The sequence below is a fragment of the Erinaceus europaeus genome, chromosome 15 (assembly GCF_950295315.1).
Source record: "Erinaceus europaeus chromosome 15, mEriEur2.1, whole genome shotgun sequence".
NCBI classification, from domain to species: Eukaryota; Metazoa; Chordata; class Mammalia; order Eulipotyphla; family Erinaceidae; genus Erinaceus; species Erinaceus europaeus.
In genome coordinates, this window is record NC_080176.1 from 61,364,188 (window position 1) to 61,386,368 (window position 22,181).

Consider the following 22,181-nt stretch of genomic DNA (forward strand, 5'->3'; position numbering starts at 1 on the left):
CATAACCAAAATGCTATCTCCCAGCCCTGGTATAGTTATTTAATCTCTGCTTAAATTATTATGTTTGGGAAATGAGTTTTATATTAAAAAATAATGGGTTATAGTGTGTGTGTGGGTGTGTGTGAGAGAGAGAAAGAAGAGATAGAGATATCAGGGTCTCACACATGTGATTCCACTGCTTCTACTTTTTATTGTTTATTGTCTTTTATTATTTTTATTTCAGATAGAAAGAGGAACACCACAGCACTGCTCCATCATTGATGGGGCTTCCTTGGTGCTGTCTATGGTGCTTCCATATAGTACTGGGATTCGGACACTTGGTAAGCTGGGCAGTTTATGGGTATGCTATCTCCTGTCGCCTAGAACTGAAAACAGGAGACAGAAGTTAACAAATTGTTGTTCTTTGTCCTTAGCTCTTTCATAGTCTTTGGTTGAAATAAAATGAAAACTTTTTATTTGTTGAGTTTCTGGTTACTATATTTGGCTAACTTTGGAATAGAACCTGGGTATAACTTTTACTATGATTTGACAGCTAGCTGCCTATGTGGTCTTAGACAATGCTTTTTTTTTTTTTTTTAAATCTAGACTTGGTATTTTGTATGTATAAATACTCTGGCAAGGATCTTTTAAAGTTTTATACAAATACTTGAAAATTAATTAGGCATTGATGTTTTATATCAAAGGAGGGTAGTTGGACCAACTTTGTGCATTGTACATTTCTAAAATATGTAATTTGTTTTTCCCCTCCCCCCTAAAATACATACTTTGTTCTGTGTACTGGGTAGTTTTTATTTCATTTGTCTCTGCCATTAAAGGTAGAGCACTTGATAATGATTTTGGGGGGAAAGAACAACTGCTTTCCCCCTTCCATATAGACTTTGTGTGGACGTATGGAAGCACTAATTTATTATTACATGTCAATCTACAAGAAGCCTGCTAGTTCCATACAGTTTAATTTAGTTACGGTCTTGAACTGTCATTAAAGTCATCAGCATGGGTCTAGCATAACATTTTCAGATTCAAATTACTGTTAGCCTGGTTAGTTAAGTGTCACTTGTCTTAATGCCACTTAATTCTATTTTGATTGCCTTTCTGAATTTCAATCACATAAAAATATAAGATATGTCACTGGTATGTTTATTTACCACCATTCTTTTTTTTTTTTAATATAAATGTTTTACTTCTCTTCTATTTGATAAGACAAAAGGAAATTGAGAGGGTAGGGTGAAATAGAGAGGGAGAGAGACAGAGGAGAGACACCTGCAGACCTGCTCCATTCTTGTGAAGCTTCTTTCCTGAAGGTGGGCACCAAGAACTTAAAATCCGGTCCTTTTGCATGGTATTGTGTGTACTCAAACAGGTGTAGCACCTCCCAGCTTTCTGACACTATTCTGTAGAAATCGTGGTGAGGGCTGGGGAGATAGCATAATGGTTCTGCAGAAAAGTTTCATGTTTGAGCCTTCAAAGTCCCAGGTTCAGTCCTCAGCACCACCATCAGCCAGAGCTGAGCAGGGCTCTGGGTCTTTCTGTCTGTGTCTTTCTCATGAGAATAAAATTTTAAAAAGAATTTAAAAAAATGGCATCAGTTTATGAGGAGGGACACTCCCAGGATTTTAAATTGTTTCCCTTACTTTTCCCCTTCCACTCAACAGTAGTTGTGCATTTGGAATCCAATGTTGGCATTCCTATGTTTTTCTTAATATTTTTATTGTATTAATGTATCTGTGAACAAACACATTTTACTACTAAGTGGTTTAACACTGAGGTGACCATTGTAGCTTGCTTTTGTAGGTCAGCCTTTTGTAAGCTTTGTTGTTCTGATAAATGTGAATACTTCATTTTTTTGGCTAACTTGCTTTTATTGCTATTTGATATTCCACTATATTAAATTAAATGATTAACTTACCAATCTTCTTAATGAATTACCTTTGTGGTACCATTTCAGATGACAATGCCATGGACACTTCTTGTTTATATCTGTTTCTCACCTCTGTTCTAGTAGGAGGATAGAAAAAAAAAAGAATTTCCTCACAGTGAAAAAAAGTTCTTTTTACATAGGCAGAGACATAGGCAGAGACAGCCAGTTGCCACTAAGCTAAATAAAGCTCTCTGATTTATTTTCAGCTTAATATATGGTAATTGTGGTATCTGAATTTTTCTTCAGGGCTTATTCATGAACTAGAATAGGAAAAAACTACCACCAACAACAGTATTTGAATTTCTTTATGTATCTTTGGCTCATTCTCCATGTGTGCTTTATGCACCACTCTGCCATTGGTTTTCTGTGAGGTCTAAACGGGGCAGAAGGTAGGGGAGATGATGGAGAGTGGGCCTCAAAGGAAGAGAAGATCCTGCATCTTCCCAGGAACTTCCAGAGAAATATGTGTTATGCTGAAAAGTATGAGTGAAGGCCTGGTAGCTGGTTTTCAATTAGAAGAGGGACTGTATTCTTAGCTGTTGTAGAGCACGGCATCCCACAGACATGGTCTGGGTGCCCATGGACTCACTGTCTCTGACAGGAAATGAGACTAAACCCTCACACCATTTGGAGTCATTAAAACTCACCCGGAAATTTGTATTTAACTCCCCATCGTTAATTGTATTTTATCTTGCGCTCATTTTTAGACTAAACAATCAAGATGCCGGCTACACAGACCCTAACTGATTCTTAAGTGATCAGTTTTAGAGCACCATGCGGAATTTGTAAGATGCTAATGCCAGCAGGGCCAGATTACAGTCTTAAAGCAGAATTGCAATGCAAGAATGGTTTGGATTGACTTAATAGTGTGTAAATAGAAATGCTTAGTTCTAGATCCATAGTGGATAAAGAGTTAGAAGAGTCTTAGATATTAATGACGAGTACCTTGTTTTTCCTAAGATATTTTAACCTTAGGAGCAAATGTGAAACAATTTTGTTTTTCTTTTCTTTTCTTTTTTTAAAGATATATTTTTTAAAATATTTATTTATTCCCTTTGGTTGCCCTTGTTTTTTTAATTGTTGTAGTTCTTATTGTTGTTGTTATTGATGTTGTTGTTGGATAGGACAGAGAGAAATAGAGAGAGGTGGGGAAGACAGAGAGGGGGGGAAAGACACCTGCAGACCTGCTTCACCACTTGTTAAGCGACTCCCCTGCAGGTGGGGAGTCGGGGGCTGGAACCGGGATCCTTACACCGGTCCTTGCACTTTGCTCCACGTGCGCTTAACCCGCTGCACCACCACCCGACTCCCACAATTTTGTTTTTCATTTCACTTCCCCCCCTTCCTGAAAAAAGCTGGAGTGATATGTTCAGATAAAAAATGAAGTGTGCAGGGTCAGAATGAGGAACCTAGTCAGTAAAACTGTTTATTGAGGCATTTCAGAAAACACTCTGCAAGGTGGAATTAATTATAAATTAAAACTTCTGGAGATGGAACTGGGAGCAGAGATACCGAGAACTAATTATGTCATCATCTTCTGTTTTCTTTCTTTTTTAAATTTTTTTATATTTATGTATTTTCCCTTTTGTTACTTGTTTTTTATTGTTGTAGTTATTGTTGTTGATGATGTCTTTGTTAGATAGGACAGAGAGAAATGGAGAGAGGAGGGGAGGACAGAGAGGGGGAGAGAAAGATAGACACCTGTAGACCTGCTTCACCACCTGTGAAGCGTCTCCCCTGCAGGTGGGGAGCTGGAGGCTCGAACTGGGATCCTTACACCTGTCCTACCGCTTCGCACCACGTGCACTTAACCTGCTGTGCTACCACCCGACTCTATCTTCTGTTTTCTTAACTGCTGTTGTTGAATAATTAATGAAATGTTTGGTTGTAGCTTGTCTGTTTTAGGACAGTGAGTGCTCCGTCTCTGGGAGTCTACCACAGGTTGTGGGGTCTCAGTTCCTCTAGGTACTCGGCTTCCCAGTGAGTAGGCCTAGGAGTTCTGGGAGTGTGGTGGTAGCTGTCCAGACTATCCATAGGCAGGGACGCCCTAAGCTGGGAGCCAGTGGTGTTCTGTGAGTGTGAGACTGTCCTAGGCTCAGGCTGTGAAAGGGAGACACCGTGATGCTGGTGTAGGCACATGGGCCCAGGGGCAGTTGCTCTTCAGAACTCTGGTCCCCAGGCAGCAGAGACACTTCTGAGGGCTGCAGGAAAGGCTGCTTTTCTAAGGAGGCTCATTCTCACTACAAGCTCCATAAGCTTGTACTCTGGAGTGACCCAGAGGTGCAGGCACTTTCACTTCTCATGGCTGTTGGTCGTCCTTACCTCTTCCTCTTCATGGTGCTTCTCCCATTGAGCTTTCTGTACTCTCCTACTGTCGTCTCCACAGTAGTTCTCCACCACACTGAGCTCAGCTAACCTGTTAGCAGTCAGTCCCCTCTGGCTTCACCTTTTGCCCTGTTCGACAGTCTGAGTGACACACTTTATCTAATTGCTATCAAAGCTCTGTGAGCCCTATTCTCCTTCGCCAGTGCCTCAGCTCCTTACAGAGTTGGCTTGCTTATTTATTTGGTTTATTTTATTGTACCAGTCTGATCCCTGGACCCACTTCGTTGGCCTGCACTCATACTGTTAGGCACAGCCGGAGAAAATGACCTAGTTTGAGAGTTAAGGGTCCTGCGGTTTCCTGGCCTGTAGCGCTGCCCTACCACCCCCACTGCCTGAGCTGAGGCACTCTCTTTGCAAGGATCTGCTTTCGCAAGTTTCACTCTGCTACCCCACCCACATTTGTGCTCAGCAGGTGACTTGCTGCCCACTCACTGCTCAGGAGTGTCTCACTCTTCTGCCCTCAAACCTGTTTTTCATTGCCTCCCATCCCCAATATCGCCAGTTCTCCCCCATCTTTAAACACTGAGCAGCCACCTATGCTGTTCACCGAAGGCCACTTCACCTCCACTCAGGAGCCTGACCCAGAAGCCTGGCATCATTTTCACTTCCTGTGTTCCCTCTTTTCCCTGATAAACATCACATAAAATATTGCCCATCTTGTTTCCTGGTTCAGCTGTATTAGTATTTTTTATTTACTCCTTCAGATTTTATTGAGAGATTAGAGAAAGCTGGAGGGACTAGAGCACTGCTGAGCTCTGGCATATGCAGTGCCAAGGTGTGAGTGTGGGAGCTCTGGGTCCCAGGCACACAAGTCAGCCTCCCCCAGTCCCAGGAAACTGCAGCTCTTCTCTTCTGCCCTGCTGCCAGGTCCATTCCACGTTGTGTGGACAGGAAAGGCATTTTCAGCCCTTACTCAGCCTCTATATTTCAAGGCCAAGGCTCACCACTGACACTGCCTCATGTCTTCACTGAGAGTCAGCTGCCTTCACCCCCTCATATTTGGGGGATATGCCCTTTCTGCATGCTTCCAGGGTGCTCTTTTTTAAAAAGATAAGGTCCCCCCCACTGTTGTTTTATATACCTTTTAGAGGATTGCAGAGTATAATTCCACACTGAACCTGCCACTATGTTAATTCTGTGAAGAACACTCTTTTTTGCTGTGCTAATCTCACTGCTCTGACTGACTGCCCCTCCTCTCCCGGCAGAGAGAGACACAGAGATGGAAGAGCACCATAGCACCAAGCATCCACTTGTGCAGTGGGAACCTGACTGGGGCCTGGGCTGTGGGCTTGACGGGGCTGAGACAGACAGAGCTTGAGGGCAGACTACTGCATTGAGTCTGGTCTCATACAATAGAGACTGGTCTCATGCAGGAAGCAGGTGCCCTGCTGCCTGAGCTATCCCTATCCCATGGCCCCTAAAGTACTGTTTTTCATTATCTCAGGATGTACTGAAGCCTCATTGAGCAGAGAGACCAACGTGTTATGTGGTACTTACTGTAGAAACCAGTAAGCAACATAAACTGCTATAGCTACACAAAGTGAGACTGTTAGAAACATTAACTGTGGACAGGTAGACTTTTAAAAAGTAAGTTAATTTTATTTATTTTTTTCTTGCCAACAGAGTTACTGCTGAGGCTTGGTGCCTGCACAGTGAACTCACCACTCCTAGTGGCCATTTCACCCCCTTTTCCCCCTTCCCTTTACTGGACAGTAAAAATAGTGAGAGGATAGTGAAAAATTGAGAGGGAAGGGGAGATAGAGAGGGAGAGAGAAAAAGAAACACCTGCAATACTGCTCAACAGGGGTTTGAACCCAGGTCCTTGCTCATGGTAATGTGTGCATTCAGTTTTGCATCTGCTGTTTACATTAACTCCTGGTTCTCCACAAACCCATTCTTTTCTGCATATTGAGGAGCCAGGTGTGGAGACTGAGTTAGGCTAACTTTGGCCAGAACTGTTATGGAGCTTGTATCCTTTTATGCTGTGTCACTGACTATCATGCAGAGTCCATGCAGTGTGTGGTTCCTGCTCGCACTTGGAGAGTGTGTCTCACTGTAACTGCACTGACACACATTCTGAAGACCCTTGTGCCTGAGAGCTGTGAGCTGTTGTCCTTCCCAGAAGGTGATTTGGCTCTGTCTAGAGAGCGGCAAAGTGTTGGCTATTTTGTTGCTCAGCGCAAAAGAGGTGACTTACCCTTCCTTGCCTTTTAGATGTGCTCTGGGGCCAGACTTCACTGGTAGTTCAGTGTGAACGTGGCTCCGACGGCTTCTATTCCATTTACTGCTTGGGACCTGTATGGTTTAGAATTTGTCCTGTTAAGGATAATCAGTAGAGAACCCTGTTGTCTTCTAGGAGGTGACAGGCCTGTTTGGTTATTTAGAAGCAGAGTAGAGTTAAAGTTCAATGCAGAAGGGTTTAGCACAATAGTTTTAAAACTTTACTCTTGGCTCCCTAGGGCCTTATCGCATGATTTTACTGCTTTGGGCCAATTTTTCTAGAGGAACAGACCAAGATGTTGGAGGAGAAGCCCCCATGGCACTAGCTCCCCCCAGGGGGTATTTCTCCTGTGTGGCGTAGCTGGGCCATGTGGGTGCAGACTTGGGCCACTTAATGTCTGGGCAGGCACCCAACCAGATGAGCTATCTGCTACCCTGTTTATATAAATACGTACTCACCACAGTATTCAAAGTGGTGTTTTTTCTGGCTGGGGGGGGGGGGCAGTCATCCATCATTGGGGTTTCATTGTTCCAGACTAACATTTTCAGATAGGAAGATGGAAAGAGACCACAGCACCAGAGCTTCCTTTGTGGTAGGGTCTGGGCGTTAAGCTGGGTTATGTATATGGCAGAGCAAGAGTGCTGTCCCAAGTTTTCTCCTAAGGAATTGGAGTCAAGTGAGACTTGAGTGTTTTATTTTCCCATATTCCCACATTATTTGATTTTTTTTTTTAAAGCCATGAATGTGAATTCTTCCTCCATTCCTCCTTCCCTTTAGCAGGCCACTCACTGTCCCAGTTGATTTGACATAGGTAACAGTTTTACTGTGGCAACCCATTATAAGGCTATTCAGTTTCTGTGGTTAAATCTGATGAGAAGGATGTCATCACGTCATTTCCAGTGCTTCTAAGAAGTCAAACTGTAATGCTTTTCGCCCCTTCCTTTCTCAGGTCACTTGGATCCTGGATTCCTAGCAAGTGACAAAACATCTGCTGGCAGCGCGCCCCTCAATGAAGAGATTCATATTGCATCTTCAGATAGTGAAGTGGAGATTGTGGGAGTTCAGGAGCACGCAAGGTAGGGTATTAATTGGGTTACTGTGATGGTTTAAATTTCGAATGTTATTTTAACCAAAAAGCAAGTGAGAAGGAAATGTGGGCATGGTGGCATGACTAGTATGTACTGTGGAAGCTGTGACTTGACTTTTCTTTGGCTTAAGAAGCTTGTTTTTTGACTATGTGAGGTTTTGGAATGTGAAGAACATTGTAATTGTATGCCTGGTAATCTCCCTTATTTTAAGCCTATCTCTGTCAGTGGATAGCTATGGGGAGTTTCTTTGTGTGTCTTTGCAGGGAACACTCCTTCTCATCCATATTCTTTTGCTTTTCACTTAATCTTAAGATGTATTGGGAGCAAAAGATTTGGGGATACTTACTCACTGACATCACAGCTCCTTTTGCTTTTCTCCCAGAGTACCTCTCCTTGTCTTTCATGAAAACTTTGTTGAAACCAGTTATTTTGATATGGTCATAAAAAGTGCATTTCAAGTGGTGTTTTTGTAACTCGAGGAGCGCAAGTTCTCAGGATAAAGTAAAAAGAACAAGACAGTACAGCAGTGTGCAGCATTACAAAGCCAGCTTTATGGCAGCCAGGAGGTGGCCGAGCAGTTAGAGTCCAGGGCCTGCATCTGTGAGGCCAGGGTGGTGCTCTGCTCTTGTTTCCATTGCTCTTTTTCTACCATGTGTGCCTGAAGTATTAGATTTTGGAATATCTGTGTTGTTTTCACAGATAGCTTTTTTTTTTTTTTTTTTTTTTTCCTCCTCCAGGGTTATTGCTGGGCTCGGTGCCTGCACCATGAATCCACCACTCCTGGAGGCCATTTTTTTCCCCCTTTTGTTGCCCTTGTTGTAGCTTCGTTGTGGTTATTATTATTGCCCTTGTTGACGCAATTCGTTGTTGGATAGGACAGAGAGAAATGGAGAGAGGAGGGGAAGACAGAGAGGGGGAGAGAAAGATAGACACCTGCAGACCTGCTTCACCGCCTGTGAAGCGACTCCCCTGCAGGTGGGGAGCCGGGGGCTCGAACCGGGATCCTTACGCCGGTCCCTGCGCTTTGCGCCACATGCGCTTAACCCACTGCGCCACCGCCCAACCCCCATCACAGATAGCTTTTTCTATGTCAAAATAATACTTCCTCAAGTAAGTATGTATACCACAATGTCTGGTAGGGGATAGACAGCATAATAGTTATACAAAGAGACTCTCATGCCTGAGGCTCCTAAGTCCCAGGTTGAATCCCTGCACCACCCTCTCCTTCTCTCTGGTTCTCTCTATTCTGGTAGGAAAGACTTTTCATTATTCAATCCATCCTTTTGTTTCATTATTTCTTCTGCCTTGACCAAAAACTTTCCCCATAAAATTTCTCATCCATTTTCCTGTTTATCTTAAAGTTAACTTATCCATCACACAAAGAAGACAGAATTTACAATTTCTTCCTTCATCTCAGCATTTTTGTCATTATTTTACTTCTCTGTTGTTCCTTACAATATAGAAGACATCATCATTTTAAGCCCTGTATCTGGCCAGATCTTTGTAAAATATTTTAGCATTTTTTGAAAGTTCACACTTCATGCAACAAAACTTACCTTGCCAGCTGACAGGTTGATGTAGATCCATTATCTTCAGCTTCACCAGGGGCACATTGTCAGTCCACCAGCTTTCTTTTGAGTGACTTTTCAGCGCCTGTATTGTTACTCACATGTCCCTAGTTAAACAGTGAGGCTCCTGTATTATTTTATACAGTTCTCTAGTGACATTTACCAAGTCTCCCCTCTTCACTGTTTCTTTATGCTTGGAGTGAGGCATTCTGATTTTTAGCTTCTTTATTTGACATTACCTTTATCATGAAATCTTTAGTGTCATTTTGGGTCAATATTTTTGGTGTTTGGAGTTAAAATTATGTATCTGTAAAAACTCAGAAATTTAAATTTTACGTCCTTGCCCAGACCTAATACACATACACACTCACGCGAACACACATACAGACACTGTCCAGTGTACAATGTCTTGAAACTTGCTTTTCCATCCAGCTTGCCACTGGACTTTAAACATGCTAGCTCTGCTCTTGAACTTCATCAGGTGATCTTGGCTACATTTTAAATATATCCTGCAGTGACAGATCCATTCTGGTGGTTACACTGTGAATTATGGCATGTGGAGCAGGCAGATTCTGTGAGAGTACTTTGAGTTCACTCACCCTTTTGAAGGGATCTTCTATCTTGTCTTTGGATCTTAAGATTGTGTAAGAGTCACTGACTCTATTCTGTCTTTCTGGAATAGAAAAGTAGTGTATTCTTTCATTCTTGTCTTCCAAAAAGAAAAGCCACCTGATAATTTTCTAGACATTGAGATTAAGAAATGGACAAGCAGGTGGGTGTAGACTTTCCTCTTGGTTATGCAGAGTTGTCCTGTTGGTTGCCTGTGTCTCATCTGGAATTTATTTCTTTACAGATCTAGGGTTGCAGTTGTGCAGTATTGATGGGCCTCTGGCAGGGTCATCGCTTGGAAAAAGGTTTTAGGTTTTGATCTACATCTTTTTGTTCTAATTTGCTCTGCATGCCTCAGTAGAAATGTTTTGTTTGGGCTTAGTCATCCTCTCCTTGTTTTTTTCCTTTAATACATTACCTTGTTTGTGGACATTCTGAGTATTTAAAAGGCAAACACTCAGTCTTGTTTCTAAGTTCTCTTTGGGGTTGTGGTTGCTGTGGCTGCGTCAGATCCAGGTTCATGCTTTCATACTGGGAGCATCTGGTCTGACTGTTACACTTAGATTTCTTAGTTGCGATGTGCCTACACAAGAATAAATAGTCGTTGTCCTTTCCTTTCCTTTCCTTTCCTTTCCTTTCCTTTCCTTTCCTTTCCTTTCCTTTCCTTTCCTTTCCTTTCCTTTCCTTTCCTTTCCTTTCCTTTCCTTTCATATCCCTTTTGTTGCCCTTGTTGTTTTATTGTTGTAGTTATTGATGTCATCGTTGTTGGATAGGACAGAGAGAAATGGAGAGACGAGGGGAAGATAGAGAGGGGGAGAGAAAGATAGACACCTGCAGACCTGCTTCACCGTTTGTGAAGTGACTCCCCTGCAGATAAGGAGCTGGGGGCTCAAACTGGGATCCTTAGGCCGGTCCCTGCACCATATGCGCTTAACTCGCTGTGCTATCACCCAACTCCCTCTTTTTGTCTTTTATATACCAGTCTTATTGTAATTGCTCTGAGACATGAATCAGCATGAGAATTATGTTGAAACATGGTTTTCTTGTTTGCTTGTTTTTTCTTTTTGTATCTGTCTTTTGAAACTTACGGGTAAATACAGCCTAAGCCCATTTTACTGTGGTCTTTGGTCTGACGGCCATTGTTAATGTTGGTTCATCCTTTAGCAGAAGTCTGAGGACAGTACCTGTGGAGGGAGCCACAAGGTTTCTTTTCATCTCTGAATGGAAAAACAAGGAGGAATGTCACCTGAAAGGCCACACTCAGGCTCTGTAAATGAGCAAGAAAGAAGGATTTTTACTGTTGTTTCCTTAGGTTAGTAAGTTCGCTGTACCCAGTTGGCCACCTGAGCCTGCTTTCTTTCTGCTCTTGCTTTCCGCATGAAATCTCTGTTACTGGTGTTAGCACATGTAGGAGAGGGAGTTTTTCTTTCAGAACTCAGTTTGTAAAGTTTCTGTGAGGCTTCAGAGAGTGAAGCTTCCAAATTTGGTTTTATTGACAAGCCTGGAAATACAATCCTAGGCTATGTTTTATACCTAAGGCCAGCTGTAGGGAAGCGAAAGTGGTGCTTTCTGAGAGCGAGGCTCGTATCTGCATTAGAGTTGTATGGAGTCAGTGAAAAGCCAGCAGCTGTGTTCTTCCTCTGTAAAAGAATGTGATGGCGCCACAAACAGACCTGTGTTGCAGCAGTTACCTCACATCTGCTTCTGGGCATCTCTGTGGGACTGATAATTGCGGGCTCATTTTCCCTGGATCATTTTCCCTCTGCAGCTGTCAGTTATTCTTTAATGTTCACTGTCTTGTAAAATTAATAAAATATCCCTGAAGCATATTTTTGTTTTCTGATGACTTTTCTCTCCCTGTAGTACTTTTAAAAAGTGTCAGAACCTTTATTCTGCCCTCATCCATCTCCCGGTTATCATTTTGTTCTAGATGACCAAGGTCACTAAGTCATAAAGGCAGTGTGAATGTCTTACAATATGCAGAAATAGCCCGAGTGTTGCAGTAATGCCTGCAGGCTGCTCAGGCTCAAGTGACCCTCTCTCACCAAGAGATAGAAGTCTTTCTCCTCATCACTTTCCCCCACCTAGTCCTTGTCACCACACTGTCCTTACTTCTGACAGGATAGTTTTACCTGTTTTACTTGATTTAAAAAAAATTTTTTTTACATTTATTTATTTTCCCTTTTTAAAAAATTTTTTTAAATATTTATTTTATTTATTCCCTTTTGTTGCCCTTGTTGTTTTATTGTTGTAGTTATTATTGTTGTTGTTGTTGTTGGATAGGACAGAGAGAAATGGAGAGAGGAGGGGAAGACAGAGGAGGAGAGAAAGATAGACACCTGCAGACCTGCTTCACCGCCTGTGAAGTGACTCCCCTGCAGGTGGGGAGCCGGGGTTCGAACCGGGATCCTTATGCCGGTCCTTGTGCTTTGCGCCACCTGCGCTTAACCCGCTGCGCTACAGCCCAATTATTTTCCCTTTTGTTGCCCTTGTTGTTTATCGTTATTATTGTTATTGCTGTCATTGTTGTTGGATAGGACAGAGAGAAATGGAGAAAGGAGGGAAAGACAGAGTGGTGGTGAGAAAGACACCTGCAGACCTGCTTCACCGCCTGTGAAGCGACTACCCTGTAGGTGGGGAGCCGGGGGCTCGAACCGGGGTCCTAACGCCGGCCCTTGCGCTTTGCACCACCTGCACTTAACCCGTTGAGCTATGCTCGACTCCCACGATTTTTTTTTGTTTAATTAAGAACATTTGATGGATATGGACAGAGAAGCAGAGAGAGGAAGAGAGTAAGGGAGACCACAGCAGCAGAGCTCTTCCTCAGTGTGGTGGAGTCGGCACACAGCACAGCAGTGCACTACCCATGTGAACTGCTACTCTGGCCTCAGAAGCCATCCTAGATGTCAGTTTTTGACTGATAACTGTCGGGCTGTAACAGTGTGGTGATTATCTGGAAACCACACAGTTTGTGTTCTGCTGTGAGCCTCACCCTCCTTGGCTGTGCTCCCCTGCTTTGGGAAATGTTTTCTTCTTTCTCAGCTCTAGTTCATGAGAACCAGGATAGCTTTTGATCAGCAATGGGGTCTTCCTATTTCCCAGAAAAGCTTAGAGACTGAATCAAGATACAGTTAGAGGGTCAGGGCCTGAATCAGCTGATGAGGCGGAGCTGCCCCTCATCCTCAAGTTCCCACCCAAGCTGGCTTTGGGTAACTGGGACTATTTCAGACAAAAGTCACACAAGTGACTTACATTCAGGTTGTTGAAGAAGTGCCTTGGTCCCTTACTCTTCTCTCTCCTCAGTGGTAAATGCTACTGGACTCTGGAGAATCTACTCTGTTATTTCTTAAATGACACCCACTCCTCAACTAGGCAGTATTTCCTTTGAATTAATATTTTAAATTTTTTCAAGCTAGTTTTCATTTGTGATTAGTAGTAGTTTACAGGATTGTAAGATTGCAGGGTATAGTTCCACAATACACCCGCACCAAGGTTCTACACCCCCACCCTCCCAGTCATGACCCCAGAGTTCTCACAAAGTCGGTTTGTTTATTACTCTTGGTTCTCACTTCCTTACTGATTTTGCTGAGCATAGTCACCTCTAGTTCCATCCAATTTGTTCTAAAGGACACAATATCATATTTTTGATTGCAGAGTAGTATTTCATGGAATGTATATTATATAGCCTCTTTAACCAGTCATCAGATGACAGGCATTGTGGTCTGGGAGGTGGTGCAGTGGATAAAGCATTGGACTCTCAAGCATGAGGTCTTGAGTTCAATCCCTTGCAGCACAAGTTCCAGAGTGATGTCTTATTCTTTCTCTCTTTCCTCCTTTCTTTCTCATGAATAAATAAATAAAATCTTAAAAAAAAAAAAAGATGGGCATTTAGGCATCTTGCACTCTCTATTTTTAAAATATTTATTTATTTCCCTTTGTTGCTCTTTTTTTAATTGTTGTAGTTATTGTTGTTATTATTGTCATTGTTGTTGGATAGGACAGAGAGAAGTTGAGAGAGGACGGGAAGACAGAGGGGGAGAGAAAGACACCTGCAGACCTGCTTCACCTCTTGTGAAGTGACTCCCCTGCAGGTGGGGAGCTGGGGCACGAACTGGGATCCGGTCCTTGCGTTTCGTGCCACCTGTACTTAACCTGCTGCGCTACTGCCCGACTTCTGCACTCTCTAACTATTGGGAATAATGCAGCTATGAACACAGGGCTGCATATGTCCCTTTGAACTGTTGTTTAAAGGTTCACTGGATAAAGCCCTAAGAGTGGTATTGCTGGGTCATAATTCCATTTTTATTTGTTTACGGACTCTTTATATAGTCTTTCAAAGGGGCCTCACCAATTTGCATTCCCACCCACAATGGAGCAGAGTCCCTTTTCTCCACAGTCTCACCAGCACCTGTCACTTCATGTTTTAGACAGTGCTTTTTAGGTTCATGTGAGATGGCAGTTACTTTGGGAAGTGAGTTCTCTGGGAGGATCTGACTTTGTTCTAGTTCTCTGCTCACCTGGGCAGATGTGTTTTCACCTTGCTCATCTAGTGTAGAAACTAAGCAGAGTGTCCTTAAAGCCACTGCCTGGTGTTCTATCGTATAGTAACCATGGAGTAGCACAGAGCAGAGCACTGAATGCCCCTTCTGCCTCAGAGACTCTTGTAGAACTCTGCCAGGATCCCCTACTCCCTGCTCCCACTCCTGTGACCTTGGACAGGTCCAGCTGTCTTCTGTAGAGCATAGTAACAACAAACATGCTCCCCTAAAGGGAGCTCAGGCCTCCTCATCTAGTGTTGCCACTGGGGTTACTGCTGGGACTTGGTGCCAGCAATCATCTTTCTTTTATTTGAGAGGGGAGGGGAAGATAGAGAGACATCTGCAGCCCTGCTTCACGGATTGTAAAGCTTCCTCCTTACAGGTGGAATTGGTGGCTTAAACCCAGATCTTTGCACATGGTGTAATGTGTGTGTTCAGCTGAGTGCATCCCGGTCCCATCAAAAGCATTTCTGTAGGTACCGGGTACGTTCTTGGTGGCCATACTTTTGTGACTTCATGGTTATCCAGTCTAATGGGCTAAACAGATTTGTATTGGTATTTGTGCTTGATATTCTTGATTATATGTTAATTATTTTTAAATTGCCATCAGGGTTATCACCGGGGCTCAGTGCCTATACCACAAAGCCACCATTCCTGGCAACCATAGTTTCTTTTTGTTTTCCTTTTTTGTAGAAACATAGAAATTAAGAAAAAATGGGGAGATAGAAACCACTTTGGAAGTTTCCCCCTGTAGGTGGGGGCTGGGGGCTTGAACCTGGGCCCTTACTCATGATAACGTGTGTGTTCTACCAGGTGCACCACCACCTAACCTATCCCAATTTTAGTGCTTTGCACTGCCTAATATTTGACAGATTATCGCCTCTGGTTGGTTGATCTGTAGCTCATTCTGTTGACAAAGACAACAGCATCTGTGTTCTGCTCCTTTTTGGCCTGGAGGGATCTGATTTTCAGTTACTGACAGGAGTTGAAGGGTCCTGGGAGGGGGTTGGAGTTGGGGTGGGTAGGATTGCAACCTGAACCTTTCCCCTTGGTACCTTGATGTTCTTGTGAACTTGGTGGCTGGGTAACACTGCTTCACAGTTTCAGTTCTCAGGCAGCCCAGTATCTTTCCTTGTCTGCATCATCAGAACAAGGTGTCTGATAAAGACAGTCTCACTGTAGCTAGAGTCATTCCCCCATCACTTCTCACTTATCCTGTATAGGTACTGGCTGGTCACAGCCCTGTCAAGAGTGTGAGCTGCCTGCATCATCCTCATTACAATCAGCATTTAGTGGTTCAGTATAAGGCTCAGTTCTACCCATTGATTAGAAGGTGGAACTCAGATGTCAGTGTTTTGAAAGGTTTTTTTTCCCAGTGAGTTTTTGGTGAGATTTATCATAAGGCAGTTCTTTTTCTTTGGTAAGACCTTTTGGGAGAATTTAGTTTGTTACTTCACTGAATGAATGAGTCATGTGTTTCTGTTGTGACCTTTAGGATAAGGGAAGTTGATACTTTGTGCCTGACCTCATACTTATAGACTTGGAAATCTAATCTGTAAACGGTATTGCTGTTACTGTCCTGGAAGGCCTGTGTTACCAAAAGTAGCACAGTACTCATTGTTAAGCAAGTTTCACCTCTAATTCCCACTATTTCATTTGCTGAGACCAAATTTGTTTGGACATCGTAATTTCCTCTGGATTTTTGTTACCCTGTCCTGAAAATTGCAACGGTTTAGGTGAGTTTGGGGAAACATTATCTTATCACTGTCTGTAACTGATCTAGATATAACTCAGGAGTCACTGAGACAAGCCGCTTGACCTTTTTAAACCAAGCTGGGTGCAGAGACGAGAAAGCAGACACACTGATGTGGACGGAGGAAGGAAGAATAAAGGGGAAAAACTGGTTATAGATTTCCTGGGTTTGAGTGGGAAATGTTATCTTAATAAAAGCATTGTCCAACTAGACAGCATCTGATGCTTCCTTCTTGTCTTTCTGTGTCAAGATTAATGTTGCTTTTGCTCGTCATCTCAATTCCAGGTGTGTTCATCCTCGAGGAGGTGTGATTCAGAGTGTTTCGTCCTGGAAGCACGGTGCAGGCACACCGTATGTTAGCAGCCGACAAACGCAGCCATGGACTGCTGTGACTCCCCAGCAGACGTGGGCCTCGCCGGCAGAGGTTGTTGACCTAACCCTGGATGAGGACAGCAGACGTAAATACCTACTGTAACCAGTGTCACCGTGGCTCCTGGCACTGTCCTCCCACCTGCTTCTCCTCTCTGTGACATGGAAGTTCATTGTCACAGCTTCAGCCTCAGAAGCTTTTTGTGGCATTTGTATAATTCAAACTCATGGAAATAGCCCCTACTACCCCCCCCCTTTAGTTTTCTTTTTCCTTTCTTTTTATTAAAAAAAGTCACTTAGGAAAATAATTTATCAAACAGGATTTCTTTTCTTCCCCTCAGTAGGAATATGAGATGATGAATTTTGTTAGGCAACTTCATTTTACTTGGTGACTTTTAACCTTAGGAAACTCTGCCTTCCTTTTAGAATACTATTTTCATTACCAGGTAAAATGAATTTCCTTTTTGAGTCTTGTATTTATTTTTCAGTGTAATTACATTATGATCTAGACTTGACCACTGTTCACCCACCCACTTTAGGGCACCTGCATAGAGATTAGCCGGGTCCCCGTAGGACATGTGCATTTGAAAACCTGTCCTTGAACATTCTCTTACCCTAGGTTTTCTGCTTTCTTCCCTGACTCTCCTCCTGGTTAACTTCCCCCAGCACAAGTAATTGACATGTTGCTTTGTGTTTTAATACTGCTAAGATGACTTAGTTGGTCTCCTTGTTGCAATAACTCACAGCTATTTGGAAAATGTCTCCTTTGTGGGCAGTGGCATTTCGAGTAGATACCCACTGTGAGGTTTTACGGGGCATCTGAAGATTATCAAGAGATCAGTAAGAAAATCTTTCTCCCTCAACTTTCCTTTTTCCCCCCTTTCTTCTGGATGATGGAAACAATGCGAGGATACAGACACCCTTTCCTTTGGGGAAGTGCGAGAAGTTGGATGGCTTCAAAGGAAAGCACCTTTATCTTCATTATTTTCTTTTCCTAGCTTATCTTTCCGAAAGGAATGGTACAACCCTTGACTCTTGGGGCTACAAGTGCCCTGATGCTACATAGTTGGGTATTTTTCTCCTCTATCCTCTGGGGGGGGGGTGTCATCAAAATACACCTTTAAGAAATTAGATGCAAAGCACATTAGTTGTACTGTAGGTTTTACAGTATTTAAAAAAAGTAGCAGAGGGTAGTAGGAGCTTCAGGGAATTGAAGAAATGCCAGTGCTAGACTTTGTGGCATTAGTTACTTCTTACAACATGCTGTAGTTACTAGTGGGTTGTTTTACAAGCAATACTTAGACGTAGAACACTATGTACTATGTGCAGGCGGAGCAAAGCAACACCAGCTTAGAAGACTTCACCTTTTGTTTCCCCACAGCTTTTGTCTCCATTTTTGCCGTGGAGCATTTGTATAGCCCCTGGCCTCCCGGAATGCCTCAGCTCTTCCTTAATGGAGCATGAGAACCACCGTCTCCAGCTTTCACTTAGCGGACACACAGTACCAAGTGCCTTTGTGCATGAGGTGCGTGTGGATTGGGTGCTGTGGGTCCGCTGCCGTGAATGAGACCTGTGTGCGCATGCGTCAGCCTGCCGAGTTCACCCTCCTCACCTACTTACCTTCTTCCTGCTACTTCTCCCATGCACCTCTTCTCCCCTTGGAGTGTACCGAAGCATATGTTCTTTGAGCCTCTGGTAGCATCTCATTTGATCTGGCCTCTATTCTTTATCAACTTTTAATTTCTCTGTCAATCAACTTCTAACTGATCAGGCTTTCAAAAGACCACGAGCCTCCTGTCTCAGCACCTCACATATCAAGTGTCTCACACGGCCACAGTTCTAGACGAAAACCAAAGACCCCGAGGCCAGAGCAGACAGGGCTGTCTGCAGACTCACTACTGGTGTATTCTTGCATCTTGACATTTTACTTTTGGGTTTTAATTTATTGAATGTTACTGTTACACATTGTTTTTGACTTGAATTAAAATGTTAGACAAAGCAGAAATGTATAATTTCTGGTCTATGTTTTCCAGGAAAAACATTGGAAAAAAATAAGAGTGGATCATATGACTTGAAACTGTTGCAGCTTCATCCCCCCAGTGTCCTGCAGGGTTTGAGCCCCATTTTGACAAAAGTTTGTGCTTAGCCTGTCCTCACGTTAACAGCATTTATCTTGTCCTCGTCCACATAGCATGTGGTTTTCTGTGACATTGCCTCTAGCCCTTGACAGTTACTCTCTGTAAAGAGAGCACTTCTGATGTGCCGTGTACACTGTGGGCCAGTGCTGTAACCGAGCTCTCTTCTGACCTTTTGACTTAACATGAGGTGTACTCTTCTAGAACCCTGATCGCTGGACTGATGCACTATACAGAGATTTTTAGAATTAAGACACAGAATGGGAGGGAGAGGATGGAATAATAGAGAAGTCAGCTCTTTCCGCCTGCTACACTAACTACAGAGAGATTGTATTTCAGGTTTTTCATTGCTATATCCATAAGAATAAGGATTTGCTTCTCTTTCTGGAGAAAGATTAATGTTAAGTATCTGTGGTAACTAATTCCTGTGACGTTTGAAATTTCTTTCAAAGGATTTTTTTCTAACTGAAGTTTTGTCTTGGTTAGCATATATATACCAGAATCTGTCGAGAGTAATAATAACTCTGCTGAGGTGGTCAGTGGTCACAGGTTGAGTTGCAGCACTGATCTGGCGCAGGCCATCCATCCGGTTAGCAGGCTCCTCCCAGCCCGCTTGAAGCAGCGAGCAGCAGTCTAGTTGCTGCACCAGTGTCACTGGCCGCAGTGTGCAGATACTGCTCTTCAGTCACTGTCTTCTCGCTCTGGTGAGAGGGGCCAGAGTGGGTGAACTCTGTAACTGAGCGTCCCACCGTGAAGTCTGCGTTTATCGCCAGTTGTGAATGTGAACTGTCTGATTTGCAGATTTAGTCCATTACTTTTAGCAGACTAGCTCCATAGGGAACTGACTGAAAAATAAATTTGTTGCCTGCTTTTCATACTGTATCACAAAGTTTTTGAAAAAGCTGGGGATACAATTTTGTCTTCTTCTTCAGACTTCTCTTTTTTTTAAAGCAAAGAGCCCCTGACTCCTGTTTCCCAGTGTGTGTGTGGTGTGACTTCCATGTATATAAAATGACTGCGCCCTCACCAGACTTCCTCAGACTGTGCACTGGGTTTGTTTAAAATCACATATTGTAGTACAATGCCGTTGTATTTTTTTCCATTTTATTTAAAACACTACTACTTCTAATCTTTTAACAAAATTTAAAGGGTAGTGATCTTTTAAAAAAAAATCACTGGATAACTAGGAAATATTTTGTTGTAGTTTCTTTAAGAGTGCAGAGGTCTCTGGCCTTTCTGCTCCCCATACCGTGGAGGTGAATGTCAGCCAGTGTGCGGCTGAAGCAGCCTTGTGTGGCTCGAGTGTGGACTTGAAGCAGCGATGACAAGTCATTGCTTATGACTAAAGTCTTGAAATGTGTAACTCTAGTTTTAAAAGCAAAATTTGGTTCTACTTTACATTCATTATTTAGTTTTTGTTTCCTTTTAGTATTTAATGGTCTTTGGAGAAAAAAAATAATAAAACAGAGTGTTATATATATTTTTTGGTGCAAGATAAGATTTTCTGTTTTTTGAAATAAGTCTGTAGCATAAAGGTTAAACTATTTTAAGACAAAATAAAATAGAGTGTATTTAAACAATGTTAAGTTTTGAGGATTTCTTTTTTTCTCTGCTTCAGTCAGTTAGATGGTGCCTGGAGCAGCTGCCAGTTAGCTTTTGGATATATGAGCGGGTGAGATTTCGGTAACAGATTTTATTTTTATAATATGCCTGATTTTTTCCAAGCAAGTGACCTTTTCATGTTTTAGATAGAAATAACAAATAGCTTTGCATTAGCTTCCTGTAGACCCTGTCTGTCCAGCTAAGGCCAGTGAGATTCCAAAGAGGGCTGCGGGTTTTTTATGCTCCATACCATCACTCCAGGTACTGAAACCCAGCTGATAGTACTTACGAGAGACCAATGCACAAGGGTAAGGTGCTGCTTCCATTACCTGCAGTTTGCACGTGGCTGGAGTCACAGCAAATGCAGAGTATTTCAGCCTAAAAAGCTTTCCCTCTAGTTGGGTCCTATTTCCAGATTTTTCAGTTGATTGGTGAAGCAACAGGGGCTCCTCTACCGTATTAACATCTCCTTACTTTTGTACTTTTATGTTCACATTAAGGAAATGAGGAATAAGGCTTTTCTTTGTCAAGGCAGCATTCTTGGATCTCTCAGTTTTCCACAAGAATTTTTAGTTCTGGGGCCCTGGTAGTGCAACATTTGAACGGGTACTGAGCTCCATTGATAACCCCGATGACAAAACAAAGGGATTTTTAGTTCTACTTGTACTAGAAAGAGGTCTGTTAACAATTAGGAAATACATTGATAACAAGGAGGAAACAAACATATTCAGTTTTTTTTAAAGTGGTTCTTTTATGCTTATATCTGAGACCAACACATGTTAGTACCTATAAGAAATTATTCTTTCCTCAGACTATAGAAAAAATACTTGCTTTTGAACCCATTTAGCCTTGAAAGTTGCCTTTGAAGAAAAGACTAGACTTGAGTCAGTAATCTATGACTAGCATTCCCTCTCAGCTGATAGTTATCTACAGCTTTAGTCCCAACAAAGATTAGATCCATCTTCACACAATATGTAAGCATCTCTTCAACTCCAGTTTTGCAGCCAGAGTAGTGTGAATCTTTTCTGTGTTTTGTTTAGACATACCTATGACCCGTGAGAAAGTGGCCCTCCGAGGTCTTTGGCGGGAATGAGTTTTCTTTTCTTCCTTGGCTTCATGTTTGAGAGCACTGATTCACAGTGTCAGAGAAGTTCTTGACTGGGCACAACAGAAGGTCACAGTAGATACCAGAGATAACAGGGAACTCAGAGAACAATGCCAGTGCCAATCACGAACATTGCAGAGATGCTTAGAGAAACCTACTCACCAGTCAGGCTGGGACATTATTGGGCCTATCCATCTTACCGCTGTGCCACCCTGCAAATGGTCTGCTTTAGGGAGTGGGGGGGGGGGGGGGTTCTTGTGAAATATTAAGAGATCCAAGAATGCTTGCCTTAATAAAAGCCGTAACACTCCATAGTTCCTCATTTCCTTAATGTGAACATAAAACCACAAAGTGAAGAGATGCTAATATAGTTTTGCTGGGTATTCCTTTGATGAGGAGTCCCTGTCCCCCCCCCCCCCCCTTCTGCCACACCTTGAGGTAGGTGCTGGCAGTGAAGTCAAGCCTTAGAAAGAAGTAGTTGCGCAGCGGGTTAAGCACGTGTGGCGCAAAGTGCAAGGACCGGCGTAAAGATCCCAGTTTGAGCCCCTGGCTCCCCACCTGCAGCAGAGTCGCTTCACAAGCTGTGAAAGCGGGTCTGCAGGTGTCTATCTTTCTCTCCCCTCTCTGTCTTTCCCTCCTCTCTCAATTTCTCTCTGTCCTATCCAACAACGACGACATCAATAACAACAATAATAACTACAACAATAAAAAAGTGAAACAAGGACAACAAAAGGGAAAATAAATATTTAAAAAATATTTTAAAAAAAAGCAGTGATGATCACAGCTGATGAGCCTTGTGGCTCCCACTGTGCAGGCTACAGTAGGTCACACAGATGTAACTTCTCATTCTCTGGTGAGGGGAGCTGTAGAGTACAGCATCTTTTCTGTTT

At 42.9% G+C, this 22,181-nt stretch overlaps 1 protein-coding gene across 3 annotated transcripts in view; it reads left to right on the forward strand.

Moving 5' to 3' along the window:
* The window catches only part of ARK2N (arkadia (RNF111) N-terminal like PKA signaling regulator 2N), a 66,556-nt gene extending 46,390 nt beyond the window's left edge, over window positions 1-20,166 (forward strand). For all 3 annotated transcript variants that reach the window (XM_007515947.3, XM_007515948.3, XM_060173820.1), the window contains 2 exons: window positions 7,474-7,600; window positions 16,366-20,166. In XM_007515947.3, coding sequence (XP_007516009.1) covers window positions 7,474-7,600; window positions 16,366-16,555 — 317 coding nt within the window. In that variant the 3' untranslated portion in view covers window positions 16,556-20,166. The remainder of the gene's footprint in view (window positions 1-7,473; window positions 7,601-16,365) is intronic.
* The last annotated feature ends 2,015 nt before the right edge of the window (window positions 20,167-22,181 follow it).